General features: G+C 51.6%; 1 protein-coding gene across 1 annotated transcript in view; it reads right to left on the reverse strand.

Moving 5' to 3' along the window:
* Positions 1 to 14,211, reverse strand: part of IGF2R (insulin like growth factor 2 receptor) — a 107,526-nt gene that overhangs the window by 41,638 nt on the left and 51,677 nt on the right. The window contains exons 11-19 of the mRNA XM_076002814.1: positions 12,358 to 12,522; positions 8,729 to 8,869; positions 7,287 to 7,430; positions 5,394 to 5,531; positions 4,583 to 4,730; positions 3,969 to 4,146; positions 3,443 to 3,558; positions 2,871 to 3,039; positions 1,357 to 1,536 (exon numbers count right to left, since the gene is read on the reverse strand). Of these exons, the coding sequence (XP_075858929.1) occupies positions 1,357 to 1,536; positions 2,871 to 3,039; positions 3,443 to 3,558; positions 3,969 to 4,146; positions 4,583 to 4,730; positions 5,394 to 5,531; positions 7,287 to 7,430; positions 8,729 to 8,869; positions 12,358 to 12,522 (1,379 nt within the window). The remainder of the gene's footprint in view (positions 1 to 1,356; positions 1,537 to 2,870; positions 3,040 to 3,442; positions 3,559 to 3,968; positions 4,147 to 4,582; positions 4,731 to 5,393; positions 5,532 to 7,286; positions 7,431 to 8,728; positions 8,870 to 12,357; positions 12,523 to 14,211) is intronic.

Consider the following 14,211-nt stretch of genomic DNA (forward strand, 5'->3'; position numbering starts at 1 on the left):
AACTTTATGAGATACATATTTTACCACGATTTAAAATAAGAAGCAACTGAGACTGTACGGCATGAGCCCAAAGTATTTTTATGTCATTTTCTCTGCTGTTCACCCCTGGCTGAGGAACTCAGAGCCAGCAGCGACCGTAACCACTGCCTCTACTTCTCAGCCTGTGTCTCGTTCCTATTTTATTCTGTATTTCATACACGTCCTTCCTTGTCCACCATGGCCGAAGCTACACAAAGCCTCAGCTATGGACTCTGGGGCTGGGACTCTGGGGCTCAGAAAGTGATACCCTGAAGACTGGCGCTTTGCCAGGCTGAGAGGCCTTAGACCAGGCGTCCTCAAACTATGGCCCAAGGGCCACATGCGGGCCTCCTAGCACATTTATCCGGCCCTCCGGGTGGTTTTGCCGAGGCTCCCTGTCCTGCTTAGCAGCTGACTCGTCCCGGGCCCACAGTGCGCACTCTCCAACAGTCTGAGGAACAGTGAACTGGCCCCCTGTTTAAAAAGTCTGAGGACCCCTGCCTTAGAAGCTGCCTTGAGGGCCTTTTGACCCTGCCTTGTTCCTTCCCCAGACCCCGAGCACAGGGAGGGGCTCCCCCTGGAATTTCCTCATAGGACCAAGAAAGCTTCTTTGCAAAAGAAACACAATTACCTTCCATCTCCTTCCTGAAACCTCATTTTATAGGGAGACTTTTTATTACTGCTTCGACCACGCTGCTTGTTATCGGTCTGTTTAGTATTTCTCTCTCTTCCTGACTCAGGCTTGGGAGGTTGTGTGTTTCCAGGAATTTATCCATTTCCTCTACATTTTCTAGTTGTGTGTGCAGAAGTTTTTATAGTTTTCGCAGGTTACATTTTGTATTTCAGTGGTATCAGTTGTAATGTCTCCTTTCCTCCTATTAATCTGCCTTTTCTCAGTTGGTTTTCAACGAACCTTCAGAATACAAAGGGGAAGTTCTCCCCCAGCCCCTGCAGGACCAAACCGTCTCTAAGACCCTGTTCCACTGCCGTGATCCTCGGATCACCAACCCTAAGAGAAGACGGTGCCTGCACAACGCAAAGTAAAAATCCACTATCTATGGAGCACCGAACAGTGTACGGCACGCCAGAGACTCAAACTCCACAGCGGAAGGTGAAGGTGAGGCTTGTACTTCTGAAGTCACAGCCACGGGAGTGCCACAAATGCGCTCCCTGCCTGCTCACGTTTAGCCCCCACGCTGGCCGTAAGCAGAATCACGACCAGCACAGCTCCTCTGCGCACCCCGGACGCATTCACTGCTGTTCAGAGACACGTCAGGTGGTGCCACTCAGGAAAGAACCCGGAGCGACCAGGGTCATGGGCCAGGAGCAGCGCCCTACCAGGCTGCCGCGGGAACAGACGAGGTGGATCCTCGTGGTGTAGGTGGTCGCTCTGCCGTCGCTGGTGGTGCAGGCGGAGCCGTTGACGTACTCCAGGAGGAGGCTGCCACTCTCCTCGATCACAGGGCCGGCCCTTGCCATTCCCAGGTTACTGATGGAGACTGCTTCAGCAAAGGAATCCTGCAACGAAACCATCTCGTTAGTCTCTTCCCTCTAAAGAGAAAACAGCTGACTTTTTCATTACTAACAGTCGATTCATCACTCATGGTAGTTACATCCTATAAAGTTGCAGCAAACAATAAATTATCAAATACTGAACAACTGCTCCTAGGGGGATTACGTAATATACATACACACACACACAGCTCACGTAGGTTATCATCCCGAATCCTAAGAACAACTCATGCTGACGGATTCTATTTCCTTTATTTTACAAAAGGGGAAAAAAAAAATGTTCAGAAGTGCTAAATGACTCACCTGAGGCCGCCCCACTAACCGGTGCCAGCGTAGAGATTCAGACCCTGTTCCACAGAGCTCCGCCCTGCACTGCCCTGTCCCACCCTTGCCCCACCCTCTCCTTCTTCTAGCCATCTTGGTGTGAGGCCGAAACAAGAGGACAGAGCCTGGCCTTGTTCAACCTCAACTAGGAACGTGTATGTCAGGCCGCTGCGCACATGCAAGGATGACTAAGAAAGTGCTCTGTGTGCTGATTTGGGGGTTATAAATGTTAGCAAGTAGGCACATTCACAGATGCGGATTCTGCAAGTAACGAGGACTGGCTGCACTTTGAGGTCGCTGCTCCAGTTAAGAACACACACTTGCGCACAGGTACACATGACCGGAAGCTCAATTCTTAACCACCAGAGGCATCTCACCTCCTTCCTTTAAAAAAAACTCCAAGCTGCCATTAATATATGCCAGGAAAAGTACATTCCTGACACGCTATTTTTACAGAAGCCAACTTCCAGAGCACACAGACGTCTTTATTTTGAGATTCACCACGTACGCCGACCACGAGGCAACATGCAAGGTCCTAGCAGGAACGGCCTCGATCCCGTGAGGAAGCACAGCTCAGTCGCTCAAGTGGGAACTCACGTGTGGATCTAGTCCACCCATGGCAATTCACCCAAACCAGTTTTTCCCCCCTGATTAATCCAGAAGCAAGAGCTTTTGGAAGCAAAATCTCTTTTTTACAGATGTCTGCTGAAGCACTCAAAGACGCTTTTGGATTCATGCTGGAGACAGCCATTAAGCACTTCTTCGCCCTTTAAATGATCGAAGGTCCCCCAAACCACAGCATTTTCTTTCTCTGAAGTTTTAAATCTGAACCATGATTTGAATATGACACACATCTGCTTGGGAGGCAGACCAGCTTACAGGGGGCCCCATTCTCACTCAGAGGGCTTCGCCGGAGCACCAGGCCGGCTTTGGATGGGCGTCCGGAACACCCACCTCCACCCACTAAGCCGTGCACTTATTGGGGAAAATGAGGCCAGCAGGGAAGACAGACTCACTTGATCCTTTTCATATTTCATCTGGCACGCGGACGCGTAGCGGTCACAGCCCGGCACCGGATTCAGAGGCCGACACACGTTTATGTAGTACTTCCTCCAGGTGACGTGTTCCCCTGAGGTGTCCATGGCGTACCAGTTTCCTCCACGACCACCTTCGGATTTTGCTAGCCTAAAATATCAAAGGAAAATGTGCACTCTTACGAGCTTACACATTTCGGTCTGAAAATGTATTTCGAAGTAGTTAGAGAAATGAGGGTATCAGAAGAAACATGCTCTACCCATCCAACTACAGAGTCTGGCTCAGGTGACACACTTGACCTTCGCTACAATCGGCACGCAGCGGGCCCTAAACCCATCCGTCCCCCACGCCTCTGTACTGACAGTCACTGGTTCAAATGACAGAGCTAAAGACTAAGGCTTTGCTGTGGCGAAGACCGGATGATGCCACCGGACCATTAGAATTCGTTCTGCTTAAAGCGCCCCACCTTGGCCCTGCACCGCCATCACCAGTTCCACCCCCGCCCCCCGCAGCTGCGCTGGACCAGGGACCCTGGCAGCTGCCCCTGCCTCACCTGGAAAGATCGTACTGCTCCAGCGTGGAGGGGTCGGTCACCACACACTCCAGGGGCTCCTCCGGGCAGGCGTAACTGGTGTACCACCGGAAGTTGTAGGTAGAGTTGTCCTCTTCCTAATTGCGTGACAGGAAGAGAACTGAGGGGGCGCACGACCAGAAACAGACGCGTCACGCAAAGCCAGCATTCAAAACGTGACAAGGGCATTGTATGAAACAAAAACCGTAGGGAAAGAAAGCTTACTTTGCCCATCTCCTTTCGTTGTAATAAGAAGAAAATTGCCCAGTAATAAATTAAGATGGAAATTAAGTGAGGATAAAGGATTGTTTTTGATGCTTTTGCGTGTTTTGTACCCAAAACTGATGAGCCTCTGGGCCATCACTGAGGTGTACCACCCACTAAATAAACAGCTAAAAAACAAACACCACCTCTGTACCCTGGTGACTAATAATAGGTCTGCGTCTAAATAAAGGGTCCACGAGGGGCTTGCCTGTCCCCAGGGGCAGCCACGCGGAACGATCCCTACCTGGTACTCAGGGGAGCCTACTCCGGCGTCCCGGTCGCAGAGGAAGGTGATCAGGGTAGACCGCGGTGTGTGCCTTTCGTTATTGTAGGGCGTACCATCCCTGTAGTTCAGCTGGATCATCCCATCGTAGTACGAGAGTTTAGCATTGCTCTGTCCCAAGTTCCAAGTCTTCTTATCACTAAAACAAACAAGAGTTTCTCTCACAAAGCCCCGATGAGCAGGAGCATCCCGGGGCTGGTGGCCGGCGTGCCGGGCCGCCAGGGCCAGGCAGGGGTGCAGACCGCCCACCAGGAGCCCTGCTCTCTAAATGCAGGGGAGGAGTGCCGCCCACCCCACCAGGACCCAGATCTGCTCTCGGAGAAGTCTGGGCATCCAGCAGCTGAGAAGCGCAAGACGCACAGGAGGTGTCAGTAAATCCACGTTCCTTTCCCAGGGATGCGGCTTGCCCCTTCGCTGAGAAATGAAAGTCCTGGCACCTTTTAGGCCAGGCTTTATCAGCGTTTAAATGTTTATCGTGAAGCAATGGCATTAGAAGGGAACACACCTATTCCTGAATAAAATTCCCATTAACACAAAATCCGTACGGATAAACCTGTAAGTGAAAAGCTACTTGCCTTCTGGCCACCTGACAGGCCCCCGAGCCTGGCTGGCAGGAGCCCGCAGACACCGGGCCACAGACGTTTATGTAGAAGTCATACTTCCTTGTCTCAACTTTATAGGCACCGCTTTTCTTCATGAGGGGTGACAAATCAAAAGAAAACCCTGAGCGAGAATAAAGACAATGAAAGTAGGTAAGGTCAGTCAGAACACGGTCAACAGGGCAAACTCACCCCACAGTCTCAAAGAGCAATTCTTCCCAAGGCTTCCCGCTGGCAGGAAGGAGCTTGGCAGGCAGGAAAGACATTTTCCCCTTTTGGGCCACCAGAGCCACAATCACCGATGTTTCCCTTGGAGCCGGATCCAACACCGTCAGTCCCTGTTACTGCATTAGCCTGAAACCCTATGCAAAACCCGTAACGGCTAGTCTGATAAACAACCTGCATGTTCCAAGAAGGACGACCACAATATAATGGGGTTCTTATAAAGTCTCTCTAAGGTAGGTTTCTTGGCTAGAATTCATGCAACAAGCCTTTTCAAACATGAGTTATTCCCTTGTGTTCTTAAGATTTTGCATTCAGCAAACCTACTCCAATGATGATCAAAATAGCATTTTCAGTATCTCAAATAAGCCCCAAGCATCAGACTTTCAGAACTTTGGTCAAATAGCATTAACAAAATTCATTATCAAATCAAATCAAATCAAATAGCATTAACAAAATTAACAAAATGTAGGTTATCTCAAAAAGCACTCACAGAAAATGTTTAGAAAAACACTAAGTGGTTGCAAGCCACCCTAAACCAAGGAGGTGCTACCCAGACACGCACCTGCCTGAGAGTCGAAGACCGTGCAGTTTTCCCCTTCCGTCTTAGACAGCACGCAGGCAGCAGCCGTGTGCCACTCAAACTCGTAGAAGCAGCCATTGTCCCCTGAAGTTCTGAACACTGGAGCACTTTCCAGATCACCTGTCCATGGGGAAAAAGAGCCACTATACCATTAGCTCCTAAAGATCTCACTTCGTTCTTACTCTCTTAAAAACAGACTTGGAGGCTGAGTACAATGGCTCAGGCCTGTAATCCTAAGCACTCTGGGAGGCCAAGGCAGGCGGATCGCTCAAGGTCAGGAGTTTGAAACTAGCCTGAGCCCTAGAGCGAGACTCCGTCTCTACTAAAATTAGAAAGAAATTAATTGGGCGACTAAAAATATATAGAAAAAATTAGCTGGGCATAGTGGCGCATGCCTGTAGTTCCCAGCTGCTCAGGAGGCTGAGGCAAGAGGATCCCTTGAGCCCAGGAGTTTGAGGTTGCTGTGAACTACGCTGATGCCACGGCACTCTAGCTGGGGCAACAGAGTGAGACTCTGTCTCAGAAAAAAAAAAAAATAGATTTGGAAGTGGCAGCGGGAAATGAAGCACGACACACCAAGGGTCAAAAATGGTCCTACAAATAAATACCGGATGGTTCCACTTGTCCATGGAAACAGACAGTGGAACGGTGTGCCAGGGGCTTGGGGGAGGGGGGCAGCGAGGAGTTAGTGTTCAATGGGGGCTGAGTTTCAGTTTGGAAAGATGAGAAAGTCCTGCAGACGGATGGTGGTGGTGGGCGCACAACTACGTGAACGAAAGCCCTTCATGCCACCGAACTAGTGGCCTTAAAAATGGTTACGATGGTAAACTTTGTTATGTGTATTTTATCACCACTTTTAAAAACAGATTTTATGTATATTTTACCACAATTAAAGAAGCAAAAAAGGCATGTTCCTAGCCTTTGGCCTTCTCCAACAGCTGGGAACTTATCCAAAGGAAATATTGCAACGAGACGTGGAGAGAGGACATGCAATAGCACAATACCAACACTGGAAACATGTTATTAATACAACAATAGGGAAAACATTTAAAAATAGTAAAACCACACCACATTGACAAGGAAGTCTCTAAAAATTATAAATAGAACTGTGAAACACAGAAGAGAATTCACAAAATACCACATTTTGAGGAACATTAAAATGTGTGAACACACAAAAATTTTGACCCAGTAATAACAATATATACCTAAAATACAGGAAATGAAAATTAGCCTTTTGTTTAAATGATGAGAGCACGGGCAATATTTTAAAACCATTTATGATTTTTTTTCCCCCTTTGGGGGAAGTTAAGCAACTCACACAACTGACCCCGTTATCACTCCTGAGGAGGAGGGTGCCGTGCTGAGACTCCCGGCTCCCTTTGGACACCATCTGGTTTCTCCATTTCTGGATTGGTTTTGGGTGGAAGACCAGGGAAAAATCCAACTGATGCAGCTCTTTTTTATATATATATATTTTTTTAACACAGAGTCTCACTCTGTCACCCAGGCTAGAGTGCCGTGGTGTCAGCCTAGCTCACGGCAACCTCAAACTCCTGGGCTCAAGCAGTATTTCTGCCTCAGCCTCCCGAGTAGCTGGGACTACAGGCATGCGCCACCATGCCCGGCCAATTTTTTCTATGTATTTTTAGTTGGCCAATTAATTTCTATTTTTAATAGAGAGGGGGTCTTGCTCTTGCTCAGGCTGAAACTGATGCATCTCTTATCGCCAAAGAGTCTAGAACCCAAAATGCTTAGCACCACCCCATGCTAGCTGATCACCTTGCAGCAGCAAATGATGAACACAGAAATGAAGACTGCAGGACACCTCTGGCAAGCGACAAACTCTCTGGCAAGGAAAAACTTTTAAATTTTTACCTGGCTTGCACACAAGTGTGATATTAGTTCTTATTTTCTTGCCATCACCACAATCATCACCATCTGAATAAGAGAGTTGAATGTTTCCTTTCTCTGTTGTGGGAGAGGAAATAAATTTTCCCAGATTTTTACTTCCACTCTTGTCTGAAAGAGAGAAAATAGGAAAAAAAATACAGAAGATTAAAAATGATCATGACACAGACAAAGAGGCAGGGGGAGGGGGAAACACAGCCCAAACCCAGCAGGTACACCACGACCCCTTCTTCAGCCACCTAGCCCACTGGGGCAGCAGTGGATTATCTTCTTTTTACTATTATTTTTGTAGAGATGGGATCTCACTATGTTGCCCAGGCTGGTCTGGAACTCCTGGGCTCAAGTGATCCTCCTGGCCTACTAAGTTGCTGTGATTACAGGCATGAGCCACCGTGCCTGGCTCAACAGGTTTTCTTGAGTGACAACATTTGGGCAGTAACAGCTATACTGGTGCCTCCAAGGCCATCTGTAGGCCTAGCAGGAAAGTGCCACGAATGAATGACATACAACATCTGCCAAGGGCACAAGAGACAAACAGCCTGTAGGGGCACCATCACCATTTGTAAAATCACACTACCTCTCATTTTCAGGGCCTCAGTTACCCGGGACACAGAGTCTTGAAATCACAGCCCAGGGGTCAGGGTTTGTCTCGTGACCAAAGCAGAAACTAAACCCTGTTCAGCAGCCCGAGCAGGTGGCCACTTCTTGGTTCAGTTGATTGTTACTATAAAGTGTTATAAAACTCCATCTCAAACTCCTGCTTTTAAAGACACATCACCAATTCTGAATACTGGGATAATCCCTACAATCCAACCAACGCTCACAATTCCTTACTGAATATTTATAGTAGATTCTCATCACTCTTAAAACCTGGCATTTCCGAGGTGAGTCTTAAATGAAAAACAACTAACGTGCTAAATATCTATATCAAATCGAGAAGTCTCTGCATGATAGCTACAGGACCAAAACAATTACAGCAAAAGGAAACTTAAGCACTCTTTCACAAGGTTACAACTGAGATTCCACTTCCCTTACGGCGTAACTTCTGAACAATTCCAGGCACTCACGTTTAAAAAGTCAAAATGGACTTTACACGAGTACCAGCAATGTTATTCTTCAGGTCACAAACTGGAAAGATGACAAAGTATTTTCCAACACGGTTCCTTCTGCTCCTGGTTATGGCTGTAGCCAGGGTCAGGAGGCTTTAGCCAACCTCAGGATTTCAGAGTACTTCACACAGTTACTGACATTTAAGTCATTAAAAAAATTTTTTTGCCACCCTTTACATGCCAAACCCAGAAAGAGGAGGCTTAGATGAACCACAGGAGGATTTTCTAACTCATGCATGCCGGACGCAGCATGCCTTTGGGAAAAGCATCACCCAGACCTTCCCGCTGGGCAGGACTCACCTACTGCGCACACGGCCGCGTCCTCCGGACAGCCTTGCGCCTTGCCTCCCCGAAGCACTCTGTGGCAGATGTTAATGAAAAAATGCTTCTTTTCTGTTTCCGCCTGGCTGCCATCCACGGCTTCCCAATTCTGTTCTGGTTCTGTGACAGAAAAAAAAAAAAAGTTTCTTTTAGCCAAAGGCAATGATGATTTCTCCTATGAGTCACACCTAAATGGTGAATAATCCAAAGGTCAAGGGCCCTAAGCTCCCTGGGCGATCGGTCACTCAATCCCCAGCACGGATCCCGGCAGGCTGAAGGCACAGAACCTCGCTGAAGTTTCTCCGGTTTCTCGTTTAGTGTGATGGAAACAAACTATGCCCCAACACTCCTCCAGAAAAGCAGTCTCAACTGGGGAGAATTCAACAGTACAACTCTCCCAGGCCCCACCGCATAAAATGGGAACCTAAAAACCAAATCAGGAAGCCAGCCCGTGTCTCGGGACCTGGCAGGAAGGCAACCCACTGCCAACGTGCCCAGCTCCAATCCCTGTGAAGGCCAATGAGCTAGAAGAAACCCACAGCTCGTACGATGCTCGGTACCACGGAAGATAAACAAGATCAGTCTGGCCACTGAGCTCTCAGGCCAAAGTGAACAGACACTGACCACAGAGCAAACCATCCCACAAACAGCTGCCGAAGGAGTAAACCAGAATTGTGTGAAGACGGACATAAAGATATAAAAATGCATGTTCTCGTGTGCAAATGCTCCTTTGCAGGCTGGGACTGGGGTTTGCAAAGCAAAACACCAAAACCCATCCACGGTAAGGCAACACTTACGGAGAGCTGTGCTCTGACGTGAACAGGCTACAAGAAACCACACAAGACCGTGAACGTCAACAAGGACCCGCCTAAACATTGGGAGTTTGGGTTGTCGTGGGCGTAGCCTGGAAAGTCCTAAGACGGGACATTTTTAGGCAGCGGGAAGGGTTTTATCTTCCACCTCAGTGCCTCCTTGGGGCTGGGGCTATCTGCATGCAAACGCTATGCAATACTCCAGACTCCTAGAGAACCGGAGCCAGGTCAGGAAGTCTCGGAGTGAGTAAACGTATCTCTGCACCCTTCACAGGTCCTAGGTTGCGTCTTGTGCACGGCGCTGTTTCAAAAAGAGAAGTTGCCAGAGGCGCTCTAGTACGGCCCCTCAGCCTACCGCCAGCCCTCAGGCTGGAGGACGGCCTGCTCGGGGAACACGGCGGGACGCGGCCGCGCCAGCCCTGGAGAGTCTCTGGGTCGGACGCTAGACGGGGCTCCTTGCACTTCACGAAGAACCAATGTCTTCATCAGCACACGCGCTGGAACGTGACCACGGCGCCAGGGCTCTTCCCTGAGGCAGGGCGTCTATAGCGGAGCTGCCGTGGTGGAGGCCAGGGGAAGCTCACACACCACAACAGAGGGATTCCTGTTCCGACACTGTACTCTCCACACCAGACAGGACCCGGGACACACGAGCAACGATCCTGTCGCCGCTGGTGGTCACGTGACTTTTCTGAGTGGCAGTTACTCGAGGCAGGGCATTCTCTCCACCTTGGGGACGATCTCACCTCAGGGAGGCAGCTGGCCTCCACACACCTAGTTCCAAGGCTGCCAAAGGGTTAAAACCACAAATGCCCCAGGAAGATAGTTATCCCCGTCAGAAGTTCCCATTCCTATTATTCCGTGTCTTCTCTGTTTCCTGCTAAAGTCCGAGAGGGCAGCAGGTGGTGCTGCGGCCTGGGTGTGAGCCCTGCCTCACGCGGGCAGAGGCAGCTCGGCATGGCGGCCGGGGTCCACGGCCCCCGCAGGAGAACAGGGGCAGGGAACGCACATCCCGCGTCACGGGCGGGAAAGCAGCAGCAGGACAGAGGTGGAAACACAAGGTGGGAAGATGTGAACCGAAGCCCAGCTCCACCCTCGCCCGACAGCTCCTCCCTCACCCGACAGCTCCTCCGTTCACTGGGAAGACCACCTACCAGAAGGCTGACGTGAGCCTTGAAAAATAAAAAATAAAAGCTTCTAAACACAAAGCACAAGGCCTGACACAAAGCAGGCACCAAGGCGGTTGTCGTTAAACTGTAGTAAGATCACCCGGGGAGACACGACTAGAACACGGGAGTGCCGGTCCGTATTTCGGCTCCCAGTACCACGCTCTTCCACCAAGTCCTGCAGCTACACGTGGAGGGGCTGTAACCCAATCAGCTGACAGCCAGAGAAAACAGCGGCAGCATTTCCAAACGTGTCCGCCAGAAAATGCCCCAGAGTGCACAGGCTGAGACCCCACAGCGGCAAGGGGAGCTACCTGAGTGGCGGGGGAGAGCTACCTGAGTGGCGGGGGAGCTACCTGAGTGGCGGGGGAGCTACCTGAGTGGCGAGGGGAGCACTACCTGAGTGGCGAGGGGAGCACTACCTGAGTGGCGGGGGAGCTACCTGAGTGGTGAGGGAAGCACTACCTGAGTGGCGGGGGAGCTACCTGAGTGGCGGGGGAGCTACCTGAGTGGTGAGGGAAGCACTACCTGAGTGGCGGGGGAGCTACCTGAGTGGCAGGGGAGCTACCTGAGTGGCAGGGGAGCTACCTGAGTGGCAGGGGAGCTACCTGAGTGGTGAGGGGAGCACTACCTGAGTGGCGAGGGGAGCACTACCTGAGTGGCGGGGGAGCTACCTGAGTGGCGGGGGAGCTACCTGAGTGGTGAGGGAAGCACTACCTGAGTGGCGGGGGAGCTACCTGAGTGGCAGGGGAGCTACCTGAGTGGCAGGGGAGCTACCTGAGTGGCAGGGGAGCTACCTGAGTGGTGAGGGAAGCACTACCTGATTGGCGAGGGGAGCTACCTGAGTGGCGAGGGGAGCACTACCTGAGTGGCGAGGGGAGCTACCTGAGTGGCGAGGGGAGCACTACCTGAGTGGCGAGGGGAGCACTACCTGAGTGGCGGGGGGAGCACTACCTGAGTGGCGAGGGGAGCTACCTGAGTGGCGAGGGAAGCTCTACCTGATTGGCGAGGGGAGCTACCTGAGTGGCAGGGGAGCTACCTGAGTGGCAGGGGAGCACTACCTGAGTGGCGAGGGGAGCTACCTGAGTGGCAGGGGAGCTACCTGAGTGGCGAGGAGAGCACTACCTGAGTGGTGGGGGAGCTACATGAGTGGCAGGGGAGCACTACCTGAGTGGCGAGGGGAGCACTACCTGAGTGGCAGGGGAGCTACCTGAGTGGCGAGGGGAGCACTACCTGAGTGGTGGGGGAGCTACATGAGTGGCGAGGGGAGCACTACCTGATTGGCGAGGGGAGCACTACCTGATTGGCGAGGGGAGCTACCTGAGTGGCGAGGGGAGCACTACCTGAGTGGCGAGGGGAGCACTACCTGATTGGCGAGGGGAGCACTACCTGATTGGCGAGGGGAGCTACCTGAGTGGCGAGGGGAGCACTACCTGAGTGGCGAGGGGAGCACTACCTGATTGGCGAGGGGAGCACTACCTGATTGGCGAGGGGAGCTACCTGAGTGGCGAGGGGAGCACTACCTGAGTGGCGAGGGGAGCTACCTGAGTGGCGAGGAAACTACCTGAGTGGCGGGGGAGCACTACCTGAGTGGCGGGGGAGCACTACCTGAGTGGCGGGGGAGCACTACCTGAGTGGCGGGCCAGCGCGGACAGGTCGTAGCGCTTCTGGCCGTCGGTGGCGCCGCAGAGCAGGTCTTCCTTCTCCTTGACACAGGCGTACTTCGTGTCCCAGGTGAAGAAGTAGGTGCAGTCGACCTCCCCGGTGAACACGGGAGACCCTCTCCCGTCGTCATCTGCACAATTCAGGAGGAAAAAATAAAACTCTGTTACGTGACCAGAGCCGAGGAATTAAGGAGCAAGGGAAGAAACAGTCGACAGGACCACGGCCAACTGTCCTGTTAAAAAAACACCAGTCCAGATTTCTCAGAAGCCCTTGGGGTCAGAGATAGGAAGGCTCGTGTCACGTTTCAGATGCTCAAACATAAGCCCTCGCAAGCAGGCCTGTGTGCCAGGCTGCGTCTTGCTAGAGCGGCGTCCAGGAGCTTGACAGAGAGCTGTCTGCGCGGCGTCCCGTGATAAGACGAGAGGAGCGCGCACAAGGGAACGTGCCGGCGGCCAGCGGGACTCTGGGGTCAACCACCAGCAGGGTCACGGACCTCTCTGGGCAGGGACAGGGACTCGCAGACGGGAGGGCAGAGACCGGGGCTCCAGCTGACAGAATGACGTGACCCGGAGCAAGACAAGACCCCTGGGACTCATCCCTGAGGTGGAAGCAACAGAGCGGAGAACAGGAACAGTCGCTCCCGCTGAAGCGTGCCCAGATCCGCGCCAGCCCCGCGGCGCTGGTGGCACACCTCCAAATGCCACAGGCACTCTCGCGGCTGCCTCGGGGCACCCCTCTGTAATGCGCTCCTCAAATCCAGCTTCCTCCTCCCTCTCCCCCCAGCCCCCAATGAGCCCCACAGATGTCCCGTCCACTCTTCTCAGGCCGCCCGCCCATCCCAGAGCCCGGGATCCGGCAGACTTTGCAGCCCTCCCCCTGCTGGAAACCCCATCTCCTCGCCTTGCCAGGCCGGCGGGCCTCGGGCACACAGCTCCCTTTTCCACTCCCCTTGATGATTTAAAAATGCTTGTCTGGACCTCCCACATGATTGGCCTGCTCAAGGTTTGGTGCCCTGAGTTGTTAAATGTTCTAAGGGAAAAGGAAGCACGACCTTGTACTAAGAGCAAACGGTATTTCAGCTGTAATTTCTACTACATCTTTAACATTATAATCCTCGAAATTAAAATACCAGCAACAGCAGCGGACCTCCACCAAGCACAATCTGAGCCAGGCACTAAGCTAAGCATCTCAGCTGAAGGAGGGCTGGCTGCTGCAGGGGAACAGGCTCTGCTTTAAGAACTTTACAGATACAGCCACCTACTATATAACGCTGACGCTTCAGTCATTGACAGGCCACATACACAACACTGGTCCCAAAAGATTATGATGCCGCGTTCTCACTGTACCTTTTCTAAGTTTAGATAAATTTAGACAATCGATACTCACCGTTGTGTTCCAACTGTCTGCAGTGCTCAGTACAGTCGCATGCTGTCCAGGTTTGAAGCCTCAGCACAGGCTACCTCACACAGCAGGTGTGCAGCAGGCCCTGCCATCCAGGTGTGTGTATAAGCACACTCTACCATGTCCACTGGACAACACAATCACCGTATAACACATTTCTGCCTCAAGACCCTACGGCACGGGTACAATTTTAGCCCCATTTCCCAGATTCAGGGTGGCTAAATAATTTGCCTGTGGTTTCATCACTGAAAAGTAGGGGATCTGGGAATCAAATGCAGATGGTCTGGGATTGGCCAGGCTCACAACCACGAGGCAAAACCTCCTACTCCGCTGTGGGGTTTTTTTCTATTTTTCTTATTTTTTCTCCCCTCTGGTTTTGACTGGTTGGTTTTGTTCTGAATAAGTACTTCAAACTATT

This window comes from Microcebus murinus, chromosome 5 (assembly GCF_040939455.1).
Source record: "Microcebus murinus isolate Inina chromosome 5, M.murinus_Inina_mat1.0, whole genome shotgun sequence".
Lineage (NCBI taxonomy): Eukaryota > Metazoa > Chordata > Mammalia > Primates > Cheirogaleidae > Microcebus > Microcebus murinus.